General features: G+C 42.8%; 1 protein-coding gene across 3 annotated transcripts in view; it reads right to left on the bottom strand.

The window, feature by feature from the left end:
- ZEB1 (zinc finger E-box binding homeobox 1) overlaps positions 1-16,614 on the bottom strand; it is a 227,195-nt gene that overhangs the window by 55,877 nt on the left and 154,704 nt on the right. For all 3 annotated transcript variants that reach the window (XM_088447958.1, XM_088447956.1, XM_088447957.1), the window contains exon 4: positions 8,214-8,375. Coding sequence is in view for 2 of the 3 variants with exons in the window: in XM_088447956.1 (XP_088304082.1) it covers positions 8,214-8,375 (162 nt within the window). In the remaining variant the exon portion in view is untranslated. The remainder of the gene's footprint in view (positions 1-8,213; positions 8,376-16,614) is intronic.

Raw genomic sequence — 16,614 nt, 5'->3', positions numbered from 1 at the left:
ACCCTGCATCCGGCCAACACAGCACCCCCTCTTTCATCGAGCTGAGCTGACATAAGACTCTTAAAAGGTACAACAGGAAGCCGCGTCCGTCCCTGCAGTTGTCCTGGCTCCTTGCTGTGCACAGTAGCTGGACTGGACTTGATGACTGCAGTCAGTGCAGGGTTGGGGATAGACTCCCTTCAGAAAATGTACCCTGACTTCATCATTTACTATCCACGTGGACATCTATTGGGAATAGTAACCTGGGACCATGCCCGAGCGTGGCGAGCAGTTTCTAATGCTGTGACCAGATATTACATTAGGGAAAAAATAACAGCGCTTTAAAGGCATGGAACCGCACTTCCGTCCTCCGCCCAGGTACATTAACTGAAGGGGATCTATACCAGTCAGTGCAGCCAGCTGGAGGCGGAGCCCATGGAAGGAGCTGCTGTGGCTGGGCATACACGGCAACCATTTTACTTGTGTAGCCCTTTCTAGAAATATAATAATACTTATCAAAGGCTTAATTAATAAATAAATAAATGCATGAAATATAAAATTCATATGAGTTAAATAATTCATAATTTGTTGTAAATGTTATTTATTGATGTTAAGTTTTGTACACACAAAGAAAAGTATAATGTGTATGTATTTACAGCTTATACTGAAGTTTATTAGACAATAGGAGTTGGTAGTGGCAGTGCCTTAAGATGGCTGCAAATTAATTGAGGGGGGTGAGATTCTGGATGCCTCACATGCACAACTGAGCAGGGACAGCTCTCTCTCAGGGCTGGAGGACAGGGTACCTCGTGCTGGGTCCCTCAGGGGTATACAAGCTGCCGTAGGCAATTGAGCTGTCCTGTTTACAATAGCGGCGGCCAGGAGTTCTGCAGAGTGATGCAAGCGCAGTTGAAGCCAGCTTGCAGCACTGTGGTCAGTGCCGGTATAAGAAGAACTGCCTGACCACCCAGCGGCGGCAGTAGCATCATTAAAGGCGATGCGGGGCTGCAGTTCCAGGTGAGAGGCGGAGCTTCCTGTCGGGGCACAGACGTTAGCAGTAGCTGAAGTGGCGGCATAAGCTCCACCTTACCCCCTGCCACATCTCAAGGGAGGTGTCAGGAGAGCAGTCTAGAGCCGCGCATACCATTATAGAATTGGCGACAGCACCACAAGGTACCTGGCACCGACGTTTCAGTGTCCCAATCTACTGCTGGTCCTAGGCTTGACATGTCCCTACGCATTTCAGATGACCCTAGGCCAATGGTTCCCAAACTTTTTTGAATCACGGTGCCCTAGAGTATCAGCATTGTTTTCACAGCACCCCTAAGCCAAAAGTTTCTTATTGAGAAATTCAGAATTTTTTTTAGTAAAGTGGAGTAAATTGAGCTAAACTATCATCCTTAGGTTCAGTTATGTGGTGGTGGACAGGTTTGTGCTTCTGTTTGTCCACAAATTTACATTACATTGACCATAAATAACTTGATTTGGTGCTGGACCACCAACCTCAGGCACCCCTGCAAGTGTCCCGAGGTACCCCAGGGTGCCACGGCGCTCAGTTTGGGAACCACTGCCTAGGCATTTGTCTAAAATGCCTATGCCTAGGGCCGGCTCTGGTGAGGTGCAGGGGCCTAATGTTGAAAACACGGCTCCAGCATTTCGAGCTCTTCCTCTCTAAGCCCGTTTTCTCAAATTCAATCCCAATTTCAGTTGCCGCCTGGAGAGCTTTTCTCCTATCTTCGAATTCAACATTGCGTGGTTACTATAATAAAAGTATGCGGTTCCTTGGAATTACCTTCGGCTGATATCTTGGCTAAATTAAAAAGAGGTAATTCTAAAGGTACTATTGGTTTTTGGTACTCCATGTGTCTCGAGGCTAGCCCTCCAGTTAAATCTAAGTCCCAAGAGCAATGGGAGTCTGATCTTCAGGAGGCCTATACTCCCCAGCAATGGGAATCTATTTTCACTACTGCCCACAAATTGTCCAAATGTTATAATCATTTAGAATTACAGTATAAAATACTCCATAGGCTATATTTCACTCAGGCCAAATTACACGTAATATGGCCAACGCAATCAAAATACTGTTGGAGATGCAATATGAGTGTTGGAGATATATTTCATACTTTCTGGAGTTGCTCTCATATCCAGGCCTTCTGGAAAGATTTATTTGATTTGATTTCCAAGGTATTGAAAGTGAATATCCAGCCATCCTCCTCTCTGGCGCTACTACACGTTTACCCTTTAGGTATGCCCAAAACTGACTGTTATTTAGTGGGTCATGTTCTTATAGCAGCCAAGACAGCAATAGCACAATTATGGAAATCATCTACTCTTCCTTCTATTCATAAAATTATGCATAAGGTACAATTTGCATTTTTGATGGAAACTGTGGATGTCGCATACTCCATGTCTGCTTTTTCGCCATTGAGGTTATGGTCTAAATGGCAGGAATTTGTAACAGTTGGTGAAGGTGTAGACCTTCTGTTTAGGGATACGCCTTCTGTATGAAAATATTTTGAATATTAGATTCTACTATGAGTTAGGCATTTTGAATGTGATACAATTGATATGTGTTGTATATTCTTGTGAACTGTGGTACCTTCTCCTTCTCTTTTTCATTTTGGTTTTATATTTATTTTCTCCCCTTGTTTTATTTTATTTTTATGTTACTTATTTTGTGCTACTTATTTGCAACTCTTATAACTGAAAGTATTGTGTTTTTCTTTGTATTTTACTTTTGTATTTGTGTTTTTTCTTGTTAAAAATCAATAAAAAATTATTGAAAAAAAACCCCAAAACATGTCTCCAGCAATCATCTGCATTTCCGCAACATTTTAGAGTTGGCAAGCATGAGGCAGCCTCCTCCTTGTGTCATGTCTATTCTCTTTTCTGAGCACTTGTGAGGCAGAAAAACAGACTGAAGAAAGCTGCCATGGAGTGAGTATAATGTAGTATTAAGTCTGTCTCTGAAACCCAGTAAGGGTATTTGGCTAATGTGTGTGCTGTTTTTCTATAGTCACTCCCACCAGAAGAAATATTGGCTGAGGCGGATTCAGGGGTCAGACTGACCCTAGGCACAATATTATTGGGCGACTGCTCCCCACCCCATCGTGGATTCTGGCAAGACTCCGCCCTCTCTAGCTACCTATTTGTTTGCCTTTTGCGGGCTAAGAACCGCCTCTTCCAGGCTCCTCGACAGCACATGTCGCTCCTGAGACTCCCATTATGCATCATGGGTATGTAATGCTTGTTCTGTGTCCAAATTACCACAGCTGAACTGGGGCACAGGAAAGCTCTGATGCAGGGAAACGTTGGTTCCGCCCCTTGTCATGTGCCTTAGGTACCTAGTGGGAAATCCAGCACTGGATATTGGTATTTTACACATAAAGGGGCTGATTATGACCACGCACAGTGGCTGTATTTGTGTGATGCAGATTTACTATCTTAGGCTAATGCGGGTTTCTGTAGGGCTAATACGAGGATCCGTGCAGCTTCGAGTGAGATACCGGTCCACCCACTGTTTCTCCATCCACAGCCACAACTGTCATCATTAGTATTGGCACAACCAACTTCTTATGCATGGTCTACTTGGGCACACGCAAAAAAAGATATGTGTATGACAGGCTTATCTGTATGTCTGCATCTGTTTGCGATCATACGAACATGCCCTCACTGTACTTGGCCTGTTGGCCTGTCCTTTCCCAATCCTGTTCCACCATCCAGGCTGTAAGGAGACATTTGTACAAATGCATGTTCTCTCTGTGGGCATGCCTAGGGCAAATCTGCTTATTTTCTACGCAAACAAGCTAAGCCCAACTGTCCATAAGCACCACTATGTAGAAAACATTTTACTAAAAAGTGACAGATCATCTTTAATCAATAGTATTAAGAACATGTGTCTCTTACACACAGGGAAGGCAACTATTTTGTGAATTAAACCAATATTCTGTACTATGTAACTTATCCATTATGTAGGTAGCAGTGACATCACTGGGAACAGATCCTATCAATTCACTACAAATCAGAACCAGACTACAAAACAAGCAGTGGGCACATCTCTTTTCTATATTTTTAAATAAACACTAATCATACCTCTGCACATCTAAGAGTCAGAAACCCTTTATTCTCTGTCCTAAGCTATTACACCGTGTGCAAAATCTCTTACATCTTTACAAATCTTGAGAAATATTATTAACCTGCCCTGCTGCATAGCTGGTGAGATGAAAGCAGAGGTTAGGTGTTATAACTCATCCATATAGCAATCACTTCCTCCTCACACAATGATCATAATTCACTGTATATTTATTACAGTGTATTCTCTGCTTCCAGCTGCAACTGAACATTGTGCCATGTGGCAGACTATACCTACATGGTTCTATTATAATTCATGTGATTTATTTTTATTTATTTTCATCTTTGCTGAGTTATCAGACAACTAGAGGATATTCTGCAGCCTTAAAACCTGTACTCAATGCTACCGGAATGCATACATTACAAAACACCAAGAACATATTGGGATGGGTAGTTTGTAGAGCTTTCAGGTGCCTCTCAAATGTCCTTATTTAGGAGAGAAAGCCATGAGTTGTTGAAACTCTACTACCGTACCAGGGACCAGGACATTTTGGAGGTATAACCCCCCAAATTAGTGCCAATTCAATGCCAGGTGTGCAGCAATGAAGGGGTACGTCTAGGGGAGGAGGAAGGGGTAGCAGGCTCAGAACTTCGGCACCCACCAAAGTAGAGTGTCTAATGTCTCCACTGGAGACAAGTAGTAAACACATCTAAGTATACAGATGTCAAAAGCAATATAATATGTAATGTCTACATTATTATCAATAAATGTGTAATAGGTTAGATTTCTCTAAGAACTTTCTAAGGTAAGAAGCTAATTTTCCCTATGACATTGCTACCGGGCCCAGTAGTGAATAGAGCCAAGGAAATGCAGTGACTCTGTGTATACTTTTGGATAGATACCATTATACCCCCTTAAAAACAGTGTTTGACAATGCTTTAAACATACTAAATGTTAAATAACTAAATACAGGTGAGGCTCAATGGCAAGGAACACTTAAATCCCCTAACTCAGAAAGACCTAAGCTACAGTATGCAATTTGGCATTCCAGTTTAGTCATCGGATTCAATTCAGCCAATAAGTGGACTATGTCACTTTATAGTTCATACTAAACTAATTATCATCACACCTCATTTTATTTAGCGTGTATATATATATATATATATATATATATATATATATATATATATCTATTATGTTTAGGACAACATTTGATCTCAACCAAATGTTTAACCTTGCCAAAACAACCAACTTTTCTATTTATTAAATGTGTCCACACTGGAGATCAAGAATAGTTAATGAAAAGGTCTTAGAACCTATAGCACTGCATAGAATATTATTTTACATATTGAAAACAATTACAGGAAATCTAGAGGTAAGGGAAAGCATTACACTAAGGTGTATTTATAGTTCCTAGGTAACCAGGGTTATCATTTTGATAAAGAAAATGTTGTGAAATTCAAGGAGTGACAGTAAATTCTAGGCGGCCAAAGTGATGGAAGACAATGTAAGAAATTATCAAAGACCAGACAAAACATATCTAATGATGTAAGATCAATCCACGTGCACTTTAGTGTTATTACCTATTGTCAGAAGTCTATTATATTTCTGATTTTATGACATCACAGTTACCTATGGTATGCAAGTACCCTTGTTCAACATTCATTGTATAATGACAACTCTCACGTTCCTGGATTTCTCACTGACCATACACACCAAGCTATTTAGTGCAGAGCAGTGTGTATGTTATCACAAGCTATTTTTTGGGTGTAACTGCCTAGCTAATTAAATATATGGGTCATTGGCACCTTTATGTAACATTAAGGAAAACAATAAAAATATGAATATTAAGGCACATGCCCTCTGCTACCAAACCATTACTGCGCTTACTGTTTCTCCCACACAGATCACAGCAGCTGACTCTGGAGCTCTTTCACTCAAGGGGAGATGTATGAAACTTTTGAGAGAGATAAAGTGGAGAAGTTACCCATAGGAACCTATCAGCTATCATTTATCTAGCGCAGTCCATGAAATAACAGTAGCTGATTGGTTGCTTGGGCAACTTCTCCACCTTATTTCCCCCTAAGATGGTCAGTGGAGAACATCATGGAGCAGAATCAGGGATACTTTGGGATGGATTACTGGGAGCAGCACTGGGGGACATGCAGAGTTGCTTTCTGACATAAGAAAGGCCGGGGCAAAGGACACATCAGTGGAACTAGAGGATGTTTATATTTGGGACTTGGGTTAATGTAAGCGCTATATAATAGCCAGGAATACGTTTTTTTTCTGGTAAGTTGGAGCTTAGGTCAAGCAGCTCATTTGGAAGTAAAGACTCTCCACTTGGAAACAAGTGGTCTCCTGAATCCCAGCCCCCAAGTACCGAGACAGAAGCATTATTAGAGCAACAAATGCTGTAACAGGGCAGCAGTGCACCCTCTGCTGGCCCTACCCCTTGAAGGCATGACATCAAAACATCATGCTGAGGGGGCGGGGCCACTAGCACCGGGAAGTCCTCAGGGCATTCCGAGCAGTTGTATTGGCTTCCTGGGTGCATGCCTGAAATATCAAAAAGATGCTCCGAGTGGCACTACTGCACCGTTACTGGCTATAGGGTGCCATTGCATAAAGTGGCAATGGCACAGCACGCACACCCTTAGTCCAATGGTGGCCCCTGTCCCGTGGGCTAGGGAACACATAATTTTTGCCTCTTTATTAAAATAGAGAAAGAAGCATGAGACAGATGTCCAAAACCTCCTCCTTCATATTCTGTACAGCTTTTTAAAACAATTGCTGGAACCAATGATTTCATTTGTATTTTGAGCTATTGCATTACCATTACTAACGACATTTGCACTCATTACATTCCAACATCAGTAACACTAATGTTGTGAGCAGTACCCACACAAATGACATAATTGTTTTTTTTAAAAGACTTTGCACTTATTGCTTCCTCTAACACGTTGAATAAAAGTTAACCAAGATGCCCAAAACAGTGTTTTTTTATTAAAATTTCAAGTGAACTAAAAGCAAATCTGATTTTTTTTTCTTTTACTAGCACCACACAGAAATATTTTGTGGTTCTTGCTTCGGCATCAATCCTACTTTCCAAAACTGCAAAAAACAAAATTCTATGTGGTGGCTTTCACAAAAAATCTGCACTTGAAAATGATAACGCATTTATTTTTGGCATTTGCTAATTTTCGCCATCTCGATTTAACCGATTTAACAGTTTACAATGTTTAGGAATAAAATTGTAGCCCGACAAAGCCTACTACTTTTAGACTAGAAAAACGACTGTATTACACGAGGGAACGCCTTTTTTTTAAGTGACACAAGATGGGGGAAATAAGGGCTTTTGATCCCCTCATCTGTGGAAACATTGCAATCATTTCTTGGTGATCAACAGAATCCCCTCTTTCAAACAATGGTGCTTCCATGTGCTTCAGGCCTGTATGGGGTAGACAACCTATAGAAAATTGATAATGCGTGGTCATATCATATCGGTTGTGTACCACATACCCAGGTGGACTGTGCAGCACTTCCGTAGACCCTCCCTAAAAATACTCCCTTAGTGCAGTCACGTGCAGTATTGAAGGTGCATCACCTAGTGGAATATAACCCTTAACATTCCCTAAATCAGGATCTAATACACACACAGGACTGCAAGACTGTCCCACTTAAATCATTACTGAAGGTACAATTTATGAGAATGCAGCCTACAAATTCACTAGGAAAGGGGGACATCACTGAGTCACGTTTTACAATACTTGCTTTACTAATAGACAATCATTTTATCAAAACTGTCTTTCAGTATCACCAATAATATATTCAGCAGCAAGTGTTCCATAAGCATACATATGTACTGTAAGTAGTTCTGGTTTACAGGTATTTCTCTCCAGCTACTGCTGTTATATACAGTACTAGTAGATGTAGGCAATCTGGCACAATTTGCGTATAACAAACCAAACCAGGAAGCTGTAAAGGTTTGTATGCTGTTAACGGTATTATCTGGCACAGCTGCCATCTGATCATTTAAACATCTAAAAGAGCATATTACATGTTTATGATAACATAACTATTGCCTCAAGCTGCTTTTAAGCACTGTTCAATTTTTCTCTCACAAACAAAGCCTGAGACATTTCCCATGCCATATAATTACCATTTTCATCTTGGCCAGTAGCCTCTGGGGTGCCTTGCCTCTGGTCATCCTCTGGAGCTTCCGGATAAATGACAGCCGTATCACCTTGCTGGAGGAACTCTTCCACATTAGGATCATGGTTTTGTTCATTTTCTACATCTGAATCACATTCTTCATCATGCCCTTGAAATAGAAAGAGATTACTTGCTACAAAATGAACTATATAGAACTATAAAACCTTAAACCCAAGGGTCTTATGTAGAGTTGCGGAGCATGTCTTGCAGTTTTTTGCACTGCACATGCTCCAAAGATGTGGCCATTCAACTGCAGGCTATGTGACCGGAGAGGCGAACTGGGTTGTGATGGGGCTTTTCCACATACGCACAGTTCACTGAGGACGAGTAGAATTGAAGACTATGTAGACTTAGGCCCTCATTCAGAGCCGTTCGCTATTTGCGGTCGTTCGTTTAAAAACAAGGGGTGGCTATTCAAATGATCCGTACGCACATTGCAGTCTGTTCACACCTCTAAGTCTGAACGAGCGAGCAAAACATACGCTCGTTTATTTCTTAAAAACGCCCCCTGGCCGCTCGCATCCTACGTCATGTCCGCTATTTATTAGATTAATCGAGTACATCGACCAGCGTATGAAGTGCTCGCTATTCTTGTGGTTGGTGTTTGCTACCACAAATTTGCGAGCAGTTCTGGCTATAAAATAACCCAGTGACGTGAACAATGACGCTGCTGTTTTAAATATCCACACCCATAAAACGCCCGTTTTGACCTTTAAGCACGCCTGCGTTCGGATCTCCACTCCCCATTTTCAAGCACCTTCCCCTGTTACCACCCACATACGCCTCATTCTGTCATTCAAAATAGCAGGCACTCGCTATATTGCGTACCAATGATTTTCGGCCGCACTGACTGGTTCGCGCATGCGTACTAAAAACCGTACGCATGCGCAGATGTGCAAACATCGCTCGGAACGAGCGTACTGCCGCTAACGAGCGGCTCTGAATGAGGGCCTTAGGCAGAAGCGAAAATAGGCTTTTTTTGTTGGCATATATTTTGCACCTAGTATTGGGCAGGTCGGAGTGATGATGAGCTTGTAGCACACAAGGCGCATATGCTATAGACGCAAACACGGACATATATATGAATTTTTTACATGCACGGTTCTTTTGAGAAATGTATATCTGATTTACTTACAACACTGCATTTGGCCCAAACTGTCTAAATTGAGAGCTACGATTATCATTCACAAATATATGTGGAATCGTTCCCATGACTTCACAGACCTTGGGAAGTGTTTACATTTGCAGTGAGTTCCAGTTATCATTCTGTTTTATCAGCCATTTCAGCCTGAGAGAGATCTGCTGTCTGCGGTCCTTCCATAGACAGAAGTTTGCTATACATAACAAAAATCTTTCTCTACAAACTGTATATCAAATAACTTCCGTTCTAAAAAAAAATCTTAAAACTTTTACACACCTATTTTGTGATCAGTAGCAGATTGCTATAAGGTAACTCACAGGTCAGAGGTCTTTCAGTGAATATGGAATTTTATTTACTTGATTTCTAGTATATTTTGAAGGTTAGTGAGGATAAATTATTATCACATATTTGCATGAAAAACTGTAGTACACAGCGTCTATGAAGACAGAGTCACAGACAAAAAATAGATTGTATACTAAATTAATCTTTCCAATAATATAAATTACATTGCCCTTCTTGCCATAAATGAACATTTTCTGATTCAATAGCATGTAAAAACAAAATAGCATATAAAAATACACATGACATATGGGTGTTCTGTAATTATAATATGTTCCAGAAAAGCTCACTTTTTATGTATTTCTTTTATAACCTGGTGCCTCCCTTTCCTGCTGGTGTTTTCTGTCTAATTCCAATGGCTGCGGTATGCAAATGAGAAGAAAAATATATTCAGCAGCACTCCAGTAATGTAAATGATAGATGGTACCTGCCACTGTTAGGTGCCCACACACAATGATTTTTTCCCCCAACACAATCTTTTGTCTTACAAGTATTGTAATGTGTGTATGACAAGGAGGAAAGAACTCAACAGAAAGACCAAAATAGAAAAAGGTTTTTCAGAAGTACAAAAACAATTGTATCGTGTAACATGCTGAATACATTAATTTGTGTGATTCAGGTTTTCCTGTGTGTGTGTAAAAATAAGAAGACGGTCTATGAAAAGCACAAAATAAATAAATTTGGGCACAAAACTATAAACTGAATAGACCCCATATAATCTCTTTAACAATGGTTGCTGCTCCTAACAGAATAATTGTAAACTATTCTCATTCATAAACAAGTTTCCTAAAGAGCGCAAGAATTGTCAAATGAGGGTAAGCACATTATAATCTATATAATAAGCAAGAAAGTGTGTGTGTGTCTCTCTGTTTGTCCTTTATGAATGGCCTGAGTTTTGTACCTAGCTTCACCAAATTTGGCATAATGGTGTAGTTTGACCAGGTTTAGTGTTTTGCCTAGGTTTGAACTGCGTCAGGGACAAACACTGTCACATAATCCCATTAAACCGGGACACTCTTAAATTACACAGGTTCTGGGCCTGAGGGGCTGGCTTCATACATACACTATCACAGTGCCTGGCAGGCTCATGAGCAGCTCAGCACTCAATACATTCAGAATGTGCAGACAGCATAATCAATCCACAATCTTTGACCCTGGCAAAGCTTAGCACAGAGGTACCCAAACTCGGTCCTCAAGGCACTCTAACAATCCAGGTTTTAAGAATATCCATGCTTGACCACAGGGTGAGTTAATTAGTGCCTCAGTCAATTTGATTTAACCTTTTGTGCTCAACCATGGATATTTCTAAAACCTCAACTGTTGGGGTGCCTTGAGGACTGCGTTTGGGTACCTCTGGCTTAGCATACATTACAAACAGCAGGGGAGACTGATCGCAGCCACACAATGCCACTGCAACGGGCCCTCTTCTGTCCGGAATGGGGCTCAGTCCTGGCAACCCCTCCTGATGGCAGCCCTGCTAGACATGGCCTTTAATGGTGGTCTGCAGAGTGCAGGACAGGTTGCGATCACAAGCGCAGTCCGCAGCAAACTGTCAGTGATTGACAGTCTGCGTCATTTCAGGGTGCAGAGGGCGTGGCTACGGTCTCCCCTTTCCAAAATGGAGGCGTGTCGCCACCATTGGGGGGGAATGGAGAGGCTAGGATTTCCATCGGCTGATGGAAACTTCCTGGCCGTTTTCACTTATCTGCGGCGGCCGACTTTCATAACCCCATGGTCACTCAGCTGGCCGAAGGGATCGCAGATAATCCGGTGCTGCGTCCTTTGGCGAAAATCGATTCAGTAACGCAAGCAGTGACGCCTCCTGCTGTATTACCATATTACAGCTATTGCAGCTGATAACAAGTTAGCAGCTGGAATAGCATATCCTAAATCACCCCCTCTATTCTGCAATGATTTCTGAAACTCAAGTGATTTTGGAAGCTCTACTGATTTCTGTTCTGAAAATCAGTCTGCTCCTGATATACCCCATTCCAAACAGTATGAGAATACGCCTGCCTGCACTGTCATTTACTCTCAATTTGCATAGTTATCCGGGTTATAGGCAACGCCGTGTGTCCTAGCTAGTTTATTAATAAAAAATATATGATAACAATTTAAAATTCTATATAGATAAATATAAAATGGGTCTCCAAAGCATACAGATGAGAACTCACACAGGTAAATATATATATCAGATGTTAACATTTTAAATGGAAATAAGAAAGTCAGTGCTCTATGCCTCTAAGCAGGGCCGCTGTGATGCGGTAAGCAGGGAGGCGCCGGGCTGGAGAGGCGCCGCCTTCTCCATTTGCCAGGTATCTTCTGACCCTTCCTTGCAGCCGGAGGTTGAAGCTCACTCCTCAGCACTGCCTTCCGAATCCCACAGTGTGTGTAGCGAGAGACGTCATGATGTCTCTCCCATGGTGCAGAGCGTGAGTAGCTGTCGTACAGTGGTGGGCCAGGAGCGGGACTTCAGATAAGTACAGTGTTGTGTGGCATAATGTGTAAGGGGCACTACTGCTGTGGGTATTCTGTAAAGGGCACTACTACTGTGGGCATTATATGTATAAGGGGCAGTACTGTGGGCATTATGTGTATAAGGGACACTACAACTGGGGAATTATGTGTATAGGGGCACTACTACTGTGGCATTATATGTATAAGGGCACTACTACTGTGTGGCGTAGCATGAAAAAGGGGCACTACTGCGTGTTGTAACATGTATAAGGGACACTACTATGTGGTGTATGTGACTCAGGGGCACTAGGGGCCTGATTCAGCTTTGGGTAAAGAGTGAGAATTAGCACCTAACTGTGTATCTGGACAAACCATGTTGCAATGCAAGGGGTGTAAATACATAAAATTTTTTGCATGTAGTGTAAATACTGGCTGCTTTTGTATGTAGCCCACAAATACTGCACAGCTTTATTATTACACTGCACTTTAGATGTCAGTTTGGACACCTCCCTCCCAAATCTAAATCTCTCTGCACATTATAAATCTGCCCCACCTGCAGTGCAGCATGGTTTCACCTAGATGATCAGTACTCTTATTTCCAAAGCTGAATCAGGCCCTAGGTGCGGTGTAATCTGAATAAGATTGTGCTACTGTGTGGCGTAATTTGAATTGGGGGTACTATTGTGTGGCCACGTACCTTCCTTGTGAGACCAAGCCCTTTTTGCGGCCTCCCTTTATAATAAAAAAATTGGAGGGTGAAAACTTATAGTTTGCAGGGGGGCGCTGAACACCCTAGCACTGGCCCTTCCTTTCAGGTAACTCTTAATCCTGAAGGAATTCTGGTAATAGAAGGCTCATTTGATTAATGAGATTGAGCCTGTGTGTAGTACAATGTTGTTTTGCCTTAACAACATAAAAGGTCACATGTGATCCACGGCCAGTAAGAACATTAGTAATGGTGTGTTAACAAGCACAATAAGCTTTTGCTTGTAATGTTAGTAACACTGTCAAATATGCATGTGTGGCTGCGCCTACTCAACTTTCTTAATTAAAGTCTGTATCCCACAAGCTAGTGAGCTGCTCAGTTTCCTTCCCGCAGCCAAGCTGTACAGTGGTAATGCTGATCAGGGAGCGAGTGCTCCACTGTAAATGAATTGAAGGCACCCCTTTCACAAATGATTGTGCCGGCAGTCAACTTCAATGTCACTAACGCGTTTCTCAGCATATGACAGTTTCCTCAGTGGGTACATATAATTTATATGAGTGTCCAGAGAGCTTCTAATTATATGGTAAGCATCCAACATGATAAATATTCTCTAACAACGTTGTCTATGAAAACACTTTATGATTTGAAATCCTAGAATCGCTGTGTGAGCTGTTGAACTATGTCTGGGGCTCATTTATAAAACTTTGTAAACTCATGTGGAAACAGATGAAATTAGCAAACTCTTTGAAGTGCTAAGAGAGTTCTCTCCAAATCCATCAGCTCCCCCTGGCTTTCTCAGGGTGAATACCTGACCTAAGGGCCTGATTCAGACCCGCTCACTAAGATGCATACTCCTGCTGCTGCCGATGGTATGCATCGCAGTGTGCATGCGCATACCTTAGCGATGGTTCACAATGCATTTGCTCGCTGTGCATACAAAGCCCAGTAGAGTGAGTGACAGGGGAAGCCGTTTGTAGGTGGTAACAGAGGCTGGCCATTAAAAACGGGGAGTGGAGGTGCAAAAACAGGCGTGCCTGAGCGTCTTAACGCTGTTTCAGAGGCGTGCATACTTAACAGGCAACGTCAAAGTACATGTCACCTGGTTGAATCATACACTGAAGTGCTCGCAGTGCTTGCAGCAGGGTATGGTCAACCTCAAGCGCTGCGATAGCATCCAATGTACCGATGGTTGCAAACACTTCGTGTACATGACATGCACAAGTGGGCGTCTTAAAACAGGCTGGTAGGTGTCTGCATACACTATGTGATTGCTACCTATGAAATACTGGGCGTGCTAATGCATTGCTGTGCGGTAGCACTGCCTACACATCGTGCGAAAGTATGCATCTAGCGAGCGGCTCTGAATCAGGTCCTAAGCTCGCTCATGGACAAAAATACTGCCTGCACAGAACACAGAAGTGTAAACCTTCCCCACTGCCATTGGTGACAACAGTATTACTGTTGACATTCGCCAGGATAGCTGCTTATCAGAGCAGCTGCAGCGACAACCAAGAATGATACGTTTTGGGGCTTTATGTAGAAAAATGGTAATTAGGCTCCTTTATAATTTTTTTTTTATTATTGTGAAAGTCACACAAGATACTAGACAATAACAGAAGACATGGTAGAGTATACATTAGATACAGCAGTCATGTATACCATTACATTGCTGCCAAAATAGCAGAACGTGGGCAAAATAAAGAATGCCATCAAAAATAATACAAATAATAATAGATAGTAAATTCCTTTATCATTTTAACTAATAGCCCATATGAGTCCTTATATATTATTTTCTGCAGCCCAATGTTTTCTCTATAGACCATACTGAATTCTAATACTGCCAACCTTGTGAAAGACTTGGACAGTCCTGAAATTATGACAGAAATGACAGCTGATAAAGCCAAGCTGCAAAGTCTGACTTCCTGAAACAGCAGTTATGTACTAGAAAACCTAATTAAGTTGGAACCGTCTGGCCGGACAGCAATATTTGAAATTTCATCACATTTCAGTCATGTCTCCTCTGTCTTCTCATCATGTTTGGTGCACAGAGAAATGCCAGGGCTCAAATGACCCTTAATAGGAGTTGAAACACAGAGAGCAGGTTCAAGGATTTGCAGTCTGAATGTGAAGATTGCATATAACAGAAAAAAACCTTTACATATAATTATCTAACTTTATATAATATAATTCAACAAATAATTATTATTTTGTGTGACAAGTACAGAGCAGTGGACCTCATTCAGACCCGCTCGCAAGCGGGTCGATGTTTGGCTGTGCGCACGCGCATACGGCCACACTGCGCGTGCGCAAGCCCCGGAGCGAAAGAGAAATTCTCTTGCTCCGGGGATCACTACAAAAGGGGCGGCTGCTGATTGTGGGCGTCCCTAGTGACATCACCAGTGATGTCAGTGGGAGAGCTTCTGGCTCTATTATAGCCGAAAGCTCTCTGGGGCTTGCGGCATACGAGACCCTACCACAAGGGTCTCGTCGCAAGCCCCGATGGTCGCGATGGTCTTGACCATCGCGACCTTCATCCCTGCCTCTCGTTAAAGCTGTGGGTGATAACCCACAGCCTAGCGAGCGGCCAGGAGGCCGGATCATTTTTTAGATGCGGCCGCCCTCATTCACAGCGAGCGCTTGCATTTTGCGAGCGGCTCTGAATGAGGTTCAGTGTTTGCTTTACAGCCAGCTGCAGAAATAAACCTATAATACTAAACATGCCATGAAACTGGGAAAGTTTAGGCCATGTCGCGAAATGATGATGGGACTGGGTTATCCTGAGAAATGTGACATTGCTGTGCAGTGGCGGAGTGGGGCATGGAGGGCTCACCGGAGGAATGCAGTGATAGGGGCCCATGCTTAAGGGGTGTAATCAGCCCACATTGGGGGAGCCTTGGCCAACCATTAGACAGTGCATGGCCTGGGTAACTTTAAAAATATATATAGCAAACAGGGAGAGTGCATGCATGATAAAGTACCCAGGGGCAGCGAAAGGGGTGGGGGGAGGTACTATTTACCTGGGCCCGGGCAGTCCCCCCCTCCATTCTCTCTCCCTCACAGCAGCAGCCACAGCTGTCTCCTATGCCTGTGGGGGGAGCGATCACACTGATCGCACCCCACCTGGCTTTGCGACTGAGAGGCTCACAGCGCCCCCGTCCCCAGCGCGCGGCGCTGCAAAAGTGTGGGGGGTTTTTTTGCTCAAGGGGGCGTGGCCACGCCTCCCACGATTAGGCCATGCCCCCTCTGCACCTGGGTCCGGTAGGGCTCTCTACGCCCCTGAATGTACCAGATTGATATATGCCATAATCATGGGCAGTATAATGTTACATATGCACAGTCTGGAACAGACCCCTAGAGGAGGGACGGGTTCCTAGGAGGTGGGACCCACCAAAGATTTCCCCTGTTCCTTTGTGGGCCAGTCCGACCCTGTTGTTGTGAGAATGATATGGAGTATGTGACTACTAATGAGATTATCCACACTGGCAACTTAAATATTGTGCCGATGCCAATAGGTGAGTAGGCAATTACGTATTTATTTTACCACCAAAGTGAAATTAGACATTCTTGGGCCCAATAGCAACACTTGGCTCCCATGTCTTCCAGTTTTCCCAGGAGAGGCCTAAAATCTTTTCATTTGTGACTCTCATTTTCCCATAATTCAGAAAACCCAAATGAATAGGACAAGTGGGAATAAGTTCCTGCAAC

This window comes from Taudactylus pleione, unplaced genomic scaffold, assembly GCF_031769625.1.
Source record: "Taudactylus pleione unplaced genomic scaffold, aTauple2 ptg000446l, whole genome shotgun sequence".
Lineage (NCBI taxonomy): Eukaryota > Metazoa > Chordata > Amphibia > Anura > Myobatrachidae > Taudactylus > Taudactylus pleione.
This window is presented reverse-complemented; position numbering and strand designations above follow the sequence as displayed.